The following is a 16423-nucleotide window of genomic DNA, read 5'->3' as shown; positions in this document are numbered from 1 at the left end:
AATGGTTTCCGTCTCACCCTCTCCATGGTCTGTGATTTCCTGCAATCCTTGTCCTCATTTTCTGCTGGCCTGACAAATATTCTTGTATTTCAAGCCTTCTTCCAGTACTCAGCTTCCACCCTGAGCTTAGTACTTGGAAGATCAGTGCTTGATTCCACTAGAGTTATTCCCCATGGGCTGATTGAGTCCAAAACCTGACCCTGCAAAATCTCACAGTCCTTGGGGATTGGCCAGGGTGATCAGAGGAAAGAAAGGTACTCATAGTTTTCTACTCCAGCCCTGACTATGGGGCCTGACTCTCAGGACCACGGAAGCAGGAGGTCAAAAGACCGTGTTGCTCATATAAGGAGATGTTGAAGATTCAGAAGCTTATTGGTGTCTGAGCTTCAGAAAGTGGCTGATGCAGCCTCCGATAGTGCCTGAAATGGTGAGAGGTGTTGCTATTGGCTCTCAGGAGGGAGGGTGTAAGGGGTGGTCTATATAGACCCCAGTCAGCACCCTGACGCCTCCTCACAGGCTGATCCTGCAGCTGGGACTGTGACCTTGAGAACGTGGGGTCAGGATGGCTCTAGGCAGACACCTCTCCCTGCAGGGACTCTGTGTCCTCCTCGGCACCATGGTGGGTGGTCAAGGTAAGAGCTGCCCCTCTGTTCTGGGTCCACATCAGGCAGTGCATGTCTTTGTGAAGGGAAAGGTGTTTGGAGTTCTGGAGCCGAGCCTCAGTGTTTTTGACTAAAAAGAAGCCACACTGACTGTGAACACTGGTCCGTCTCCTGTGCGGGGTCCACTGGTCATAGCGGCAGATTTTACAGAGCAGTGAGGTTTGGTCTGGACCAAGCTGGGTCAGCCTGAGTCCCCTCCACTGTTTCCCTTGTTCTCAAGGAGCTTCTAGGGTCCCAGTGGCTCCCAGTGTGTGGAAGGTCCAGCGGCTGACCCCAGCGGGGACTCTGGGCTGTTCCCACACGCTCCACGTGCCTGGTGTGTGAGCACTGCCCCTGGGTCCCTGTTTCCTGCCTATGCTCCTATGGGCTTTGTGCTTGTATGAGTGTATGTGAGGGTGAGAGAGGAGTGTGTAAGGGTGCGTTTGTGTGAGGGCAGGTGAGAGTGTGTGTGTGGGGTGTGTGAGAGAGTGTGTGTCAGGGTGTGTGTGTGTGTCTCAGGATGTGTGAAGCCTGTCTGTGTGAGAGGAATGGGGCTGCTGAGCAGGGACTGAGTCTGTTGGTCTGTGAAGCACACAGGGTCCCACAGGGCTGGGTCACTGCATGTAACCAGATCAGAGACAATCGTGCCCCTGCCTGCCTCTCTCTGGCTCCTCTCCCCGACTCCCTGGGCTCTCCTCTGCTTGTTGCCCTGTCTGCCCAGCATTGGGCTCTGTAACAGACTCTGCCTGCTAGCCTCGCCTGTTCCTACCAGGTGTCCACTGTGGAGCAGAGGAGCCAGCAGCCAGGAGAGGGGACCTCTTGTCTGTAGAGATCTTTTGATGCACAGCCCCAAGTTTATAAGTTCCCGAGTCTCTGCCCTGGTTCCCGTGACTTGTTTCCTGATGTGCTGGGGGCCTGGGATGGTCCTTTCCCCTCCCAGGATCTGCTGTGACTCTATGGGGAATACTTTCTCTCTCGTGCCCTCTCCGGTCCCTCCCTAGAGCTGGTTTCCCCTGAGTGAAAGGATGGTGGGGGTCAGGGCTGGGGCTGTGGAGAATTTGGTCTCCAGCCTGGAGGAGGTGGCTCTCTCAGATGTGGGTGCTGGTCCGCTGAGACTCAGTGCAGCCCTGTCTTATCTCAGAGCTCACTCTTGTCCCCTAGATCGCAGCCTCCAGTCTGCAGCTCTCCTTGGGAAACCCCCTCCCTCTTTGTCTCTGCTCCTTGAGTGCTGGGTGCTGGGCAGATGCTTGTGAAGTGTCTCTTCTTGAGGGCTCTGGAGGACAGAGGTGGATTTTGTACCTCCAAAGGGGGAGACAACTTGTGTTCTTTGCAAGGCATCCACCCTTACTAGAAAACTAGGAAACTTCTTTAGAAGTTACTTATGAAGCAAGACCATTTTGCCAAAGGAAGTGTTCTTCTCATTTTGTTGTTCCAATGAAACAACACTGTTCATTATTATTCTACCAAAAGTTTATTCTTATTTTACTTCATACAACATTGGTCTTGTATAACAGTGGTCTCCTTGTATAACAATATTCCTGGCTTCTGTGAGCATTTGATGATTTCTAGGATCGGCACACATTATAGGAGTCTCCACCATGAGATCCATGATGGGCATTGGTGAAAAAATGGTCCCTTCCAGCATAACTGATATCCTTATACAAAATAACATAGACCCTCAAGATTAGGTAATTATTTTGTAACCTGGTTTTAAAAGTTAACAATATATTTTGCACATATTTCTATATCATTATGGGCTTTCCTTGTGGCTCAGATGTTAAAAGAATCTGCCTGCAGCCAGAGACCAGGGTTTAATCCCTGGGTCAGGAATATTCCCTGGAGAAGGGAATGACTACCCACTCCAGTGTGCTTGCCTGGAGAATCCCATGTACAGAGGGGCCTGTCAGGTTACACAGTTCATGGGGTGGCAAAGAGTTGGACATGACTGAACGACTAACAGTTTTACATCATTAAGTATTCTTTCACCCAGTAAAAATGTTTAGTCATAGTATTACAAAAATGTAAGATATTCCAGGGAAAATATGGAATTTTTTAATTTCCTCCAGTTATTTTGCTACATAATTAAAACACAATATACTCACCTAATCACCTGTGTTACACATATCAAAACAAATTCAATTAACAATCAAGTTAAGGAGGAAAAAAAGGAATTTTATTCCACCCACATTGAGGCTAATAACCTTGGAAGCAGCTATTTGGAAAAACTCTGGGTAATCTTCATGTTAGAAGATGAAAGCATAGTCATATACAGTTTTGAGACAAAGGATCATAAATCAGAATGATATACTGATATTTTACATGAAGTTCACCAAGTATATATATGTCAGTTAAGCATCAAGTCACCATGACCCCCAACAGAGCTGGGAAAGAATGCTATTCTTTTAACAAGTTACAATGCTATTATCAGAAGAAAAAAATAATTCATCTTCCAGGCCGAGCAGGCACTCCCATACTTGAGAAGTCCTGGTTACTCTGCAATACAGATGCACACTGCACATTAGGAGGAGGACCAAACAAACATACAGAAACATTTTATTTAACGTTTTTTGTCCTGCCTTAAAAGATAAATTTTATTTCGTCAGGCATTTAGTAGTTTCCGACATTTCTGCTATCATGAAAAGAGTTGCTCCGAACTTTTCTGTATTTAAATATAAGGACCATTCATAATTATTTCTCTTAACAATATTTTCTAGCTGGAATTGCTATTTTATAGGCTATGAATATCTTTAAGGCTTTTGGTACATAGAGATTAAATGCCTTTTGAAATATTTGCACTGAATTTTATTTCTACTAGTATTGTGTGAGACTATTAGATTCCACTTATCCTCACTAACATTTGCTTTTTCTTTGGGGGGGTTTGGTTTGTTTGTTAACCTTTTTTAAATTTAATTTTATTATTATTATTTTTATTTTTACTTTACAATATTGTATTGGTTTTGCCATACATCAACATGAATCCGCCACAGGTGTACACATGTTCCTAATCCTGAACCCCTCTCCCCCCTCCCTCCCCATACCATCTCTCTGGGTCATCCCAGTGCACCAGCCCCAAGCATCCTGTATCCTGCATCGAACCTAGACTGGCGATCCATTTCTTATATGATATTGAATCAGTTCTAATGAGGTGGATGAATCTGGAGCCGATTATACAGAGTGAAGTAGCCAGAAAGAAAAACACCAATACAGTATACTAACGCATATATATGGAATTTAGAAAGATGGTAATGATAACCCTGTATGCGAGACAGCAAAGAGACACAGATGTATAGAACAGTCTTTTGGACTCTGTGGGAGAGGGAGAGGGTGGGATGATTTGGGAGAATGGCATTGAAACATGTATAATATCATATAAGTAACATTTGCTTTTTACCAAGTTTTAAAATCTTGCCCAGCTTCATAGGCAAAAACTAGTGTGTATTCAGCAATTTAATGCTTCATGTATCCCTTCATTGCTTGCTCACATTTGTGCTTTGTAAGTTGTGATGTTTGTCATTTTGTTATGATTTGTATGGGAGCTCTTTACACTATGACTGTGACCGCTACACTACCAGGTACCTATATGAACTTGAGTGCACAACAGTCCTACTAGGCAGGGTATTTTTATCGCAAAAAAATATTTCAGGAAACTGAGGCAAAGCAAAGTTAAATCACTTGCCTAAATAATACAGGTAAGATGTGAGTAAATAGTACAGGTAAGATTAGAACTCAAGCTTCCAGGTGGCACTATTGGTGATGAAGCCACCTGCCAATTCAGGAGCTGTAAGAGACACGGGTTCAATCCCTGGGTCAGGAAGATCTGCTGGAGAAGGAAATGACAACCCACTCCAGTATTCTTGTCTGGAGAATCCTGTGGGGTCTTCCCAGTGTCATGAACGGTTGTGAGAGCTGAACCATAAAGAAGTCAGAATGCCAAAGAATTGATGCTTTCAAACTGTGGTTCTGAAGAAGATTCTTGAAAGTCCTTTGGACAACAAGGAGATCAAACCAGTTAATCTTAAGGGAGATTGACCCTGAATATTCACTGGAAGGACAGATGCTAAAGCTGAACCTCTGGTATTTTGGTCATCTGATGTGAACAAACAACTCTTTGGGAAAGTCCCTGATGCTGGGAAAGATTGAGGGCAGAAGGAGAAGAGGGTGTCAGAGGATGAGATGACTGGACCGCATCACTGATGCAATGAACATGAACTAGGTCAAACTCTGGGAGACCATGAGGGATGGGGAGGCCTGGAATGCTGTAGTCCATGGGTTCACAAAGAATCAGACATGACGGGATGACTGAACTGTTGCCCTAATGGTCCGGGAGTGAGTGACGAAAATGAAGACAGAACATGAAATCTGGTGCAATGGGTCCAGGGGCCTGCAGCCTCTGTTGGACTGAGGTGCAGAGTCCACTCTGAATCCAGCTTTTATTCCTAATTGCAAACTCAGTTCAGTTCAGTTCAGTTGCTCAGTCATGTCTGACTCTTTGTGACTCTATGGACTGCAGCACGACAGACCTCCCTGTCCATCACCAACTCCCAGAGTTTACTCAAACTCATGTCCATTGAGTCGGTGATGCCATCTAACCACCTCTTCCTCTGTCATCCCCTTCTCGTCCCACCTTCAATCTTTCCAAGCATCAGGGTCTTGTCAAATGAGTCAGTTTTTTTTCCATCAGATGGTCAAAGTATTGGAGTTTCAGCTTCAGCATCAGTCCTTCCAATGAATATTCAGAATTGATTTCCTTTAGGATAGACTGGTTTTATCTCCTTGCAGTCCAAGGGACTCTCAAGAGTCTTCTCTAATACCACAGTTCAAAAGCATCAATTCTTTGGTGCTCAGCTTTCTTTATAGTCCAACTCTCAAATCCATATATGACTACTGGAAAAACCATAGCTTTGACTAGATAGATCTTTGTTGGTAAAGTAATGTCTCTGCTTTTTAATATGCTGTCTAGGTTGGTTGTAACTTTTCTTCCAAGGAGCAAGCTTTAATTTCATGGCTGGAGTCACCATCTGCAGTGATTTTGGAGCACCCCCCAAATAAAGTCTGTCACTGTTTCCCCATCAATTTGCCATGAAGTGATGGGACCAGATGCCATGATCTTAGTTTTCTGAATGTTGAGTTTTAAGCCAACTTTTTCACTCTCCTCTTTCACTTTTATCAAGAGGCTCTTTAGTTCTTCTTTGTTTTCTGCCATAAGGGTGGTGTCACCTGCATATCTGAGGTTATTGATATTTCTCCCAGCAATCTTGATTCTGGCTTGTGCTTTATCTAGTCCAGCATTTCTCATGATGTATTCTGCAAATAAGTTAAATAAGCAGGGTGACAATATACAGCCTTGACATACTCCTTTCCTTATTTGGAACCAGTCTGTTGTTCCATGTCCAGTTCTAACTGTTGCTTCTTGACCTGCATGCAGATTTCTCAAGAGGCAGATCAGGTGGTCTGGTATTCCCATCTCTTTCAGAATTTTCCATAGTTTGTTGTGGTCCATACAGTCAGAGGCTTTGGAATAGTCAATAAAGCAGAAGTAGATGTTTTTCTGGAACTCTCTAACTTTTTTGATCATCCAGTGGATGTTGGCAATTTAATCTCTGTTTCCTCTGCCTTTTCTAAATCCAGCTTGAATATCTGGAAGTTCATGGTTCATGTACTGTTGAAGCCTGACTCAGAGAATTTTGAGCATTACTTTACTAGTATGTGAGATGAGTGCAATTGTGCAGTAGTTTGAGCATTCTTTGGCATTGCCTTTCTTTGGGATTGGAATGAAAACTGATATTTTCCAGTCCTGTGGCCACTGCTGAGTTTTCCAAATTTGCTGGAATATTGAGTACAGCACTTTCACAGCATCATCTTCCAGGATTTGAAATAGTTCAACTGAAATTCCATCACTTCCCCTAGCTTTGTTTGTAGTGCTTCTTCCTAAGGCCTCCTTGACTTCACATTCCAGGATGTGTGGCTTTAGGTTGGTGATCACACCACTATGATTATATGGCTCATGTAGATCTTTGTTGTATAGTTCTTCTGTGTATTCTTCCCACCTCTTCTTAATATCTCCTGCTTCTGTTAGGTCCATACTATTTCTGTCCTTTATTGTGCCTATCTTTGCTTTTTTTGATCTTATCTTTTCCACGACACTGCACTGACATAGTCCAGATCTCCTTGTTTTTACCTTGCTAGTCTCAGCAACAATCAGTAAGTGCATAGGCAGTGTTCATGCCTGATGCCAACCTGATGTTCCAAGTTCCATGCTTTCATGATCCCAGTCATACTCCCTTCTGGGTCTGGCCTTGGGGTTTGTAGCAAGGAGATTATTATTTTTTTTTTCAGATTATTCTTAAGAAAAACACAGTTTCTTAATATATGCTGTTTTTCCAGGTGCACTTTCTGTGAAATTTTTTCAAGGCTGTGAAAGTACATTATTAGGAATTCCCACTACACTGAACAATGAACATATCCAATTAACAATGTTATGATAGTTTCAGGTGAATAGCAAAGACACTCAGCCATACAGATCTGTGTATCAATTCTCTCCTAAACTACCCTCCCATCCAGGCTGCCACATAACACTCAGTAGAGTTTCCTGTGCTGTATAGTAGGTCCTTATTGATTATCCACTTTAAATATAGCAGGGTGTAGGAGTTGATCCCAAACTCCCTAACCCTTCACCCTATTATTTCCCCGTAACAAACACAAGTTCAGTTCTGTAGCTCTGTGACTCTGTTTCTGTTTTGTAAATAAGTCCACTTTTTTCATTTCTTTTTTAGATTCATATATAAGGGATGTCATATGATATTTTTACTTCTCTGATGGTCAAGACTGTTTCTGATGCTCTGTATTGAATTCTTCAGTTCACTAATTGTATTATTCAGCTCCAGAATTTCTGGTTAGTTTTTCTCTCTTTCTTCTTGTTTTATGTTTTCTATCTCTTTGAATCTCAGTGAATTTACATGTTCCCTTCAGAGTTGGCTCAATTTTCCCTTCCTACTTTATCAGGTCTTTCATGCTTTTAAGATAATTTTTAGTAAATTAATTATACTTTTTCAACAGAAAAAGTAGCCTCAATAAGCAAGCCCACCGTTACTGAGAAAATCTAGAATTTTTCACAGTAATGAAATCATCTCCTTGTTTGTGTCATGAACTAGATAAAACCTACATGTAGGCAAGGACATTGTCTTACTATATTCTGTGTTAACAGTACTTAAAAAGGCCCAGACCTCTCCAGGTCTATGGACTGAATTGTGTCACTCCATAATTAATATATTGAACCCTAGCCCCTAGTTTGACTCCACTGGAAATAGGGTCTTTATGAAATAACTGAGGTTAAATAGGCTTCCCTGGTGGCTCAGTGATAAAGAATCCTTTTGGCAATGCAGGAGAGGTGAGTTTGACCCCGGGGTCGGAAAGATCCCCTGGAGAAGGAAATGGGTATCCACTGCAGTATTCTTGCCTGGGAAATTCCATGGTCAGAGGAGCCTGGCAGGCTAGAGTCCATGAGGTTGCAAGAGTTGGACATGACTTAGTGACTAAACCACCACCAACAATGTTAAATAAGTTCATAAGGATGTGGCCCTAATCTAATAGGTGACTTTATAAGAAGAAGAAGAGGCAGATCTCCCTCCCTCTTTGGTAGATCTCTCTCCCTCTCTCCCTGTGTACCTGTCCTGAGGAAAGGCAAGGTGAGCACACAGTGAGGGAGCCATGGCCTGCAAGCCAAGAGCAGAAGTCTCGTAATGAACACAGCCCTGCCAGCACCTTGATCTTGACTTACCAGCCTCCAGAACTGTGATAAGATAAATACGTTTCTGTTGTTTAACCAGTCAGGCTGTGATATCTTGTTGTGGCCACCTGCCTGAGCTGACTACACACCAGGATCTTCTCCAGTTCAGCATTTCCCCAGATGTTCCCTTTGTGATGCACCACTTCTCTTTCCAGAGTCAGAGCACATGGGGCAGGTCATAGACCTGAGCAGTGTGAATCGTATGCCAGGGACCACTTCTCCTTAGACTATAAGAAAGATTCTCATTTTCTGACCTGAGTTAAAAGCTAATGGAGCTGATTCATGGAAACTCATTTCTCAGTTCCCAACAGGAAGGCAGGAGCCTGGGACATAGGGTGAGACCTGATGTGACAGAGAGTAATGGTTTGGGTCCTAGTTACAGGTGGGACCAGGCAGCAGACCTGGTCACACAGAAAGAAGTCTCATCTGGGTGAAGCAGTGAGGGCTCATGTATAACCCCCCAGCTTGCTGACCCCTTTCTTCTGACTCTGGACAGAAGCCATGCATTAGTTATATGTCATTGAGCAAAAAATTAGTTCTGAACTTGGCAGCTTAAGTCAGCAAATGCCTAGTATCTCACACTTTCTGTGGGCCAGGAATTGACATATCCTATCTGGGTTCTCTGACTCATTTCATATCTTGCAAGGATGCAATCATCTGAAGGTTCAACAAGGTCTCGTTATCACCCAAATGTACTCACCTGGATGTTGGCAGCATCCAGACCTTGGTGGACTGTTGAACTGAGAGACTCAGTCCCTTGCTGGCTGTTGGCTAGGGCCCTCCCTCCTTTCCTTGTCATGAGGGTCTCTCAATAAGTAGTTCACATGTGGCAGTTGGCTTATTCAGAGCAAGAGAGAGAGCAAGATAGGTCACCAAAGGGAAAACCAGAATCATCTTGAAGCATAATCTCTTCAGCAGCATCTCGTCATTTTTGCCATATTCTATTTGTTACGTGCATGTTACTATGTACATTCCAGTGCAGGGATTACACAAGGATGTGAACACCAGGCAACAGTAATAATAGGGACATTTTAGAGCCTGTTACCCAGCCCTCTGTCCCTAGGCTGGATGAGATGCTCCCTATGGACAGGGAAAAAGAGGCAGGATTCCTCCCTAGATCCTGGGCCATGAGCTGTAACTGAGATGGGGAAGCTGGGCCCTTGTAGTCTTGAGCACATCTATAGGGAGGGCAGCATCCAGAGTCTCTGAAGGCCTCGGTGGTGTCCCTGGAGCTGGTTCTGCAGGCTCATGGGAAATACCTGGTGCCTCCCTTCCTGCTCCAGGTTCAGTGATGGCACATTTGGAGATTTGAGTTGGCCATTATAGGAATATTTATACCGCAGATGTCAAGAAATGCTATTCACAAGGATTTTCTTTTTCAGAGATCAGAGTATTCATTTTTTAATCACTTGCCAGTATACTACTGCATGGTATCCTAAAATCTCTCCTGTGTCCTGTGTCTGTGTCTCTTACAGCTGCGAGTCTGAGGCTGAAGAATGGAGGTCACCGCTGTGAGGGGAGAGTGGAAGTGAAACACCGAGGAAAATGGGGCACAGTGAATGATTACAAGTGGAGCTTAGAAGAGGCAGCTGTGGTGTGCAGACGGCTGGGGTGTGGAGCTGCTATTGATGCTCCCCAAGGATCTTATTTTGGACCAGCAGTTGGCCCCATTTGGTTTCCTTTTATTTCCTGCACAGGGACAGAGTCAGCTCTCAAGCAGTGTAGGCATCCTACAGTGAAAGACTATCGTCCTCAGGGTTATTCCCATGACCATGATGCTGGAGCAGTTTGCTCAGGTAAGTCCTGTCTGATACAGGATGGGATCACCAGCAAGGAAAGCCTCAGTCTCATTCCCAGAGTAACCATGAGAATACAGATCACAGCCTTTAGTATATTCTTGGGTGAAGATTCCAGTCACACAGTTATTCCTAGAGCGTTAGGTGTTGAAGGGAGCAGAAGAGTTTGCTTGGCCCTGGAAGTAAAGACTCCAGATCCATTGGTCACTGGGCCCTTCAGGTCTGTGTGATATGTCATAGGAGGCAGGGAGGTGAGGCCAAATATTTCATACAGGTACAACTGCCTGGTTGAACCTACATTAATTAGGTTCATCATGGTAGTGTGTTGTATTCTTTCATGGGATGGTCAGACAAGTACCGCTATAAGAGGGGATATAGGAAAGGTGCAGGCAAGGAGGGGTGTGAGTTTATTATACTCACAGCTCCTAGAGAGACAAAGCATCATCAGGTGGGTACTTGGGGGAAGTGCGAATAGAACCCTCTGACCCAAGCAGTGGTGACCCCCAAATGGGGTGTGAAGACCCATGGACAAGTGACAATCCATATATATGGGTCTTGTTTTTGTTTTCATCCAGCCACTCTATGTTTTTTGTTTGGAGTACTGAATCAGTTTACATTTAAGTTAATTATAGATATGTGTGTTCTTACTGACATTCTGTTAATTGCTTTGTATTTTTTTGGTAGGTCTTTTTTTCTCCCCTTCCTCTTTGATTCTCTTCTCTTATGATTTGATGGCTATCTTTAATACTGTGTTCGGATTCCTTTCCTTTTTTTGCGTGAATATATATTGTAGATTTTTGGTTTGTGGTTTCCATGAGGATTTGATATGCAGCCTATTGTAAGTTGCTGGTCTCTTAATTTCCAAAGCATTTCCAATAGTCTGCATTTTAACTCTCCTCCTGATTGCTAGTTTTGGTATCATATTTGTGTGTGAATTTTTTCCTACCTTTACTGTATGTTTGCCTTTACTGGTATGCTTTCTCATTCATAATTTTCTTTTTTCTTCTATGTCTTTATTTTCTTCCTAGAAAAGTTCCTTTAGCATTTGTTGTAAGTTGGTTTAGTGGTGTTGGATTCTTTTAGCTTTTGCTTGTCTATATAGATTTTGATTTCTCCATAGAAACTTAACAAGAGCCTTGCTGGGTAGAGGAGTTTTGATGGTAGTTTCCCCCCTTTATCTGTTTAAATATATCATGCCACTCTCTTTTGGCCTGCAAAGTTTCTGCTGAAAAATCAGCTGATAAACTTATGAGGATTCCTTGTAAGTTATTTGTTGCTTCTAATAGTTTCTCTTTGTCTTTAGCTTTTGTCAGTTTGATTAATGTGTATCTTGACATGTGCCTTCTGGGGTTTATACTGGACTTCAGTGGCTATTTCCCTTCCCATATTAGGGAAACTTTCAGCTATTATCTCTTCAAATATTTTCTCTGGCCTCTTGTCCTTCGGGGGCCCCTAAAATGTGCATGTTTGTGCATTTAATGTTGTCCCAGAGGTTTCTTAATGTTGTCCCAAAGATTGTCTTCACATTTTTACATTCTTTTTTCTGTCCTACAACAGTGATATTCACCCTTCTGTCTTCTAGCTCACTTATCTGTTTTTCTGCCTCATTTGTTCTGCTATTGATTCCTTCTAGTATATTTTTCATTTCTTTTACTGCATTCTTCAACTTTGTTCTGTGTATCTTCTAGCTCTCTGTTAAACATTTCTTGTATCATCTCATTCCATGCCTCCATTCTTTTTCTGAAATCTTGGATCATCTTTACTATCATTACTCTGCATTCTTGTTCAGGCAGATTGCCTATTTCAACTTCACTTAGTTGTTCTTCTGGGATTTTATCTTGTTGCTTTGTCTGGAATATATTCTTCTGCTATCTCATTTTGTCTAATTTTCTGTGTTTATGGTCACTCTTTCACAGGATGGAGGATTGTCTTGCTTCTTCCTTTTGGTGTCTGCCCCTGGTGGGTGAGACTCATCTAGAGGCTTATTCAGGCTTCTTGGTGGGAGTGACTGGTGTCTGATGACTAGTGGGTGGAGCTAGTTCTTGATCTTCTGTGTGCATGACCATGTCAAAAGATGTGTATAGAGGCAGCTGTGAGCTCAGGAAGAGTTTCAGTTCAGTTCAGTCACTGTCATGTCAGACTCTGTGACCTCATGGACTGCAGTACAACAGGCCTCCCTGTCCATCACCAACTCCAGGAGTTTACTCAAACTCATGTCCATTGAGTTAGTGATGCCATCCAACCATCTCATCCTCTGTCGTCCCCTTCTCCTCCTGCCTTCAGTCTTTCCCAGCATCAGGATCTTTTCAAATGAGTCAGCTCCTCGCATCAGATGGCCAAAGTTCTGGAGTTTCAGCTTCAACATCAGTCCTTCCAATGAACACTCAGGACTGATTTCCTTTAGGATGGACTGGTTTTATCTCCTTGCAGTCCAAGGGACTCTCAGGACTCTTCTCCAACACCACAGCTCAAAAGCATCAATTCTTTGGTGCTCAGCTTTCTTTATAGTCTAATTCTCACATTCATTCATGACTACTGGAAAAACCATAGCCTTGACTAGATAGACCTTTGTTGGCAAAGTAATGTCTCTGCTTTTTAATATGCTGTCTAGGTTGGTCATAACTTTTCTTCCAAGGAGTAAGTGTCTTTTAATTTCATGGCTGCAGTCACCATCTGCAACCCCCCCCCAAATAAAGATTTTGGAGCACCCCAAAATAAAGTCTGTCACTGTTTCCACTGTATCCCCATCTATTTGCCATGAAGTGATTGGGCCAGATGCCATGATCTTAGTTTTCTGAATGTTGAGTTTTAAGCCAAATTTTTCACTCTCCTCTTGCATTTTTATCAAGAGGTTCTTTAGTTCTTCTTCACTTTCTGCCATAAGGGTGGTGTCATGTGCATACCTGAGGTTACTGATTCCAGCACAAGCGGAATCAAGATTGCTGGGAGAAATATCAATAACCTCAGGAAGAGCTATGATCTTCCCTCATAGCTCAGTTGGTAAAGAATCTGCCTGCAATGCAGGAGACCTGGGTTCGATCCCTGGGTTGGGAAGATCCTCTGGAGAAGGAAATGGCAATCTACTCCAGTATTCTTGCTTGGAAAATCCCATGGACAGAGGAGCCTGGTGGGCTACAGTCCATGGGGCTGCAAGAGTTGGACATGACTTAGTGACTAAACCACCACCACAGGAAGAGTTTAGAGTGCCTATCTGCTAAAGGGCAGGGCTATGTTCCTGCCCTGTCGGTTGTTTGACCTGAGGCATCCCAGCACTGGAGCCTGCAGGCTGTTGGGTGGGGCCAGATCTTGGTTTCAAAATGGCAGCATCCAAGGGAGCTCACACCAATGAGTACTCCTTGGTACCTCTGCCACCAATGTCCTTGTCCTTGCAGTGAGCCACAGCTGTCCCCACCTCCCCAGAAGGCCCTGTAAGACAAGCAGGTAGGTCTAGTCTTTGCCTCTGTGAAGTCATGACTTTTTCCCTGGGCCCCAGTGGGCTTCCCTGGGAGCTCAGCTAGTAAAGAATCTGCCTACAATGCAGGAGATCCTGGTTCAATTCCCGAATTGGGAAGATCTACTGGAGAAAGGATAGGTTACCAACTCCAGTATTCTTGGGCTTTCCTGGTGGCTCAGACAGTAAAGAATCTGCCTGCAATGCAGGAGACCTGGGTTCAGTCCCTGGGTTGAGAAGATCCCCTGGAGGAGGGAAAGGCTATCCAGTATTCTGACCTGGAGAGCTCCATGGACAGAGGAGCCTGGCAGGCTACAGTTCATGGGGTCAAAAAGAGTTGGACATGACTAAGCAACTTTCACTTCACTTCACTTCGCTTCACTTCCCTTGTTTCTATGGAGTTCCTATGATCAAGCCCCCTGGCCTTCAAAATCAAGTGCTCTTGGGGCTGCTCTTCCTATGCCAGACCCCCAGGGTGGGGAGCTTGACCTCAGTTTCAGAAACATTCTGTGGGGAATCTGTCATATAATTATTTTCCAGTTTGTGGATCACTCACCTGGTGGGTATGAGATTTAATTATATTGTAAATTCACCCTTCCTACCATCTTATTGTGGCCTCTTTGTCTTTGGATGTAGAGTATCTTTTTTGATAGGTTACATGCTTTTTAAACTGCTATTCAGCAGTTAGTTGTTATTTTGGTGCCTTTGTGAGAGGAGGTGAGCTCAAGTCCTTATACTCATCCATCGTGCACATTTTACCTTAAAATGATAAGTGAAAACTGAAAATCACTCAGTCGTGTCCAACTCTTTGTGACCCCATGGACTATACAGTCCATGGAATTCTCCAGGCCAAATACTGGAGTGGGTTAGCCTTTTCCTTCTCCAGGGGATCTTCCCAACCCAGTGATCAAACCCAGGTCTCCCACATCGCAGGTGGATTCTTTACAATTCTAACAAGGGAAAACTAAGAATACTGGAGTGGATAGCCTATCCCTTCTCCAGCAGATCTTCCCAACTCAGGAATCAAATCAGGGTCTTCTGCATTGCAGGTGTATTCTTTACCAACTGAACTGTCAGGGAAGCCCTTAAAATAATAGCTTGTCACTTAACAAATAATGAAACAAATTAATAAATCTTATAAAGTGTTGTGGCTATTTTTGCCTTCAATATTCTATTATTTCAAAAATGTGCAATAGTTTTTGTATTTACCCACAGAATTATCATTTAGAGCAGTCTTCATAGCTTTGGACATTTTTCTTTGGCTTGAATGCTTTACTGTAACATCTTTTGTATGTAGTGATGGTCTGGTGGTCTCAAATTCTATCATCTTTTTTTATATGAAAAAATTTTAACTATTAATAATTACAAAAAATATTTTCACTGGTGACTGAATTCTATTTTAGAAAATTTCTTCACATTACTTAAAGATGCTTTTACATTGGCCTATGACTAGCATTGCCTCTAACAAATAGCCAGTAGTACTTATTTTTGTACCCCTTTACATAACATGTCAATATTTCGTGGTTGCTTCTAGGATTTTTTTGGGGGGGGATTATCACTGGTTTTCCACAATTATATTATCAAATGTCCTGGATGTTTTTTGGAAGGAATGATGCTAAAGCTGAAACTCCAGTACTTTGGCCACCTCATGAGAAGAGTTGACTCATTGGAAAAGACTCTGATGGTGGGAGGGATTGGGGGCAGGAAGAGAAGGGGATGACAGAGGATGAGATGGCTGGATGGCATCACGGACTCGATGGACATGAGTCTGAGTGAACTCCAGGAGTTGGTGATGGACAGGGAGGCCTGGTGTGTTGCAATTCATGGGGTCAAAAAGAGTTGGACATGACTGAGTGACTGAACTGAACTGAACTGAGGTAGTTTTCCTTATTTTCATCTTTTAGAGTTTGTTTAGCTTTTTGGTTTATAGCTTTCATTAAATTTGGAAAAATTTCATCCATTATTTGCAACTAGTTTTCTACTCATCCCTTATTTTGAGTCTCCAAATACACATATTTTTGCATGGTTTACTCTTGTCCCAAGTGCCAGAGTTTCCATTCGTGCTTTTTTTTTTTCTTTTTTCCTCTCTGCTTCAGTTTGAATAGTCTCTATTGATATGTGCTTAATTTCCTCATCCCCCCCCTTTTTTTTTGTTCTGCCATATCTAATTTCTTTTTATGTTAATCCAGATAATTTTTCATTATATATATTGATTTTTCAGTTTTAGAAACTCCATTTGGTTATTTTTTTTTGTCTCTGCTTTATTTTTTTGCTGCATAAAAAACATATTTATGTTAGTGTCTTAAAATATTAGCAGCCAGTTAAATAATTTCTGTAATTCTTGAATCTGTTTTTAGTGGCTGCTCTTTTAAAATTTTGCTATGATTTATATTTTTCTTTTTCAGAAAGTCTTGTAACGTTTGGATTGGAAGTTGGACATTGCTAGGCAGTCGTTTAACAGAAAGAATTCTAGCAATAAATAATCAGAAAAGAGTCTGATAGCAGGGAATTGCACTTGATGAATCAAACAATATTTTTCATTGCATTCTTTTCAAAATATGTTCCTTGGGTGGCAAAGTGATGAATTTTTATTTAAGTTTCTCTTCCTTATCTTTAAAACTTCTTGTTATCCCGTTTTGCTTGCCACATACCCAAATTACACTCCACTTTTACAGCAGTTGCTTTCCCTTTTCCATTTTGTTTGCCATCCATCCATATCTTTTAAAATTGCATTTGCTTCTCTGAAGTG

The 16423-nt window shown here is 42.6% G+C and overlaps 1 protein-coding gene across 1 annotated transcript in view; it reads left to right on the top strand.

Annotated features, from left to right (window-relative positions):
* Nucleotides 1–519: 519 nt before the first annotated feature.
* LOC114113763 (antigen WC1.1-like) overlaps nt 520–16423 on the top strand; it is a 59197-nt gene continuing 43293 nt past the window's right edge. Inside the window, exons 1-2 of the mRNA XM_060413467.1 lie at nt 520–632; nt 9903–10223. Of these exons, the coding sequence (XP_060269450.1) occupies nt 563–632; nt 9903–10223 (391 nt within the window). The 5' untranslated portion in view covers nt 520–562. The remainder of the gene's footprint in view (nt 633–9902; nt 10224–16423) is intronic.

This window comes from Ovis aries, chromosome 3 (genome assembly GCF_016772045.2).
Source record: "Ovis aries strain OAR_USU_Benz2616 breed Rambouillet chromosome 3, ARS-UI_Ramb_v3.0, whole genome shotgun sequence".
Classification (NCBI taxonomy): Eukaryota; Metazoa; Chordata; class Mammalia; order Artiodactyla; family Bovidae; genus Ovis; species Ovis aries.
Note: the sequence above shows the minus strand (reverse complement) of the source record. Positions and strands in the feature narration are given on the sequence as shown.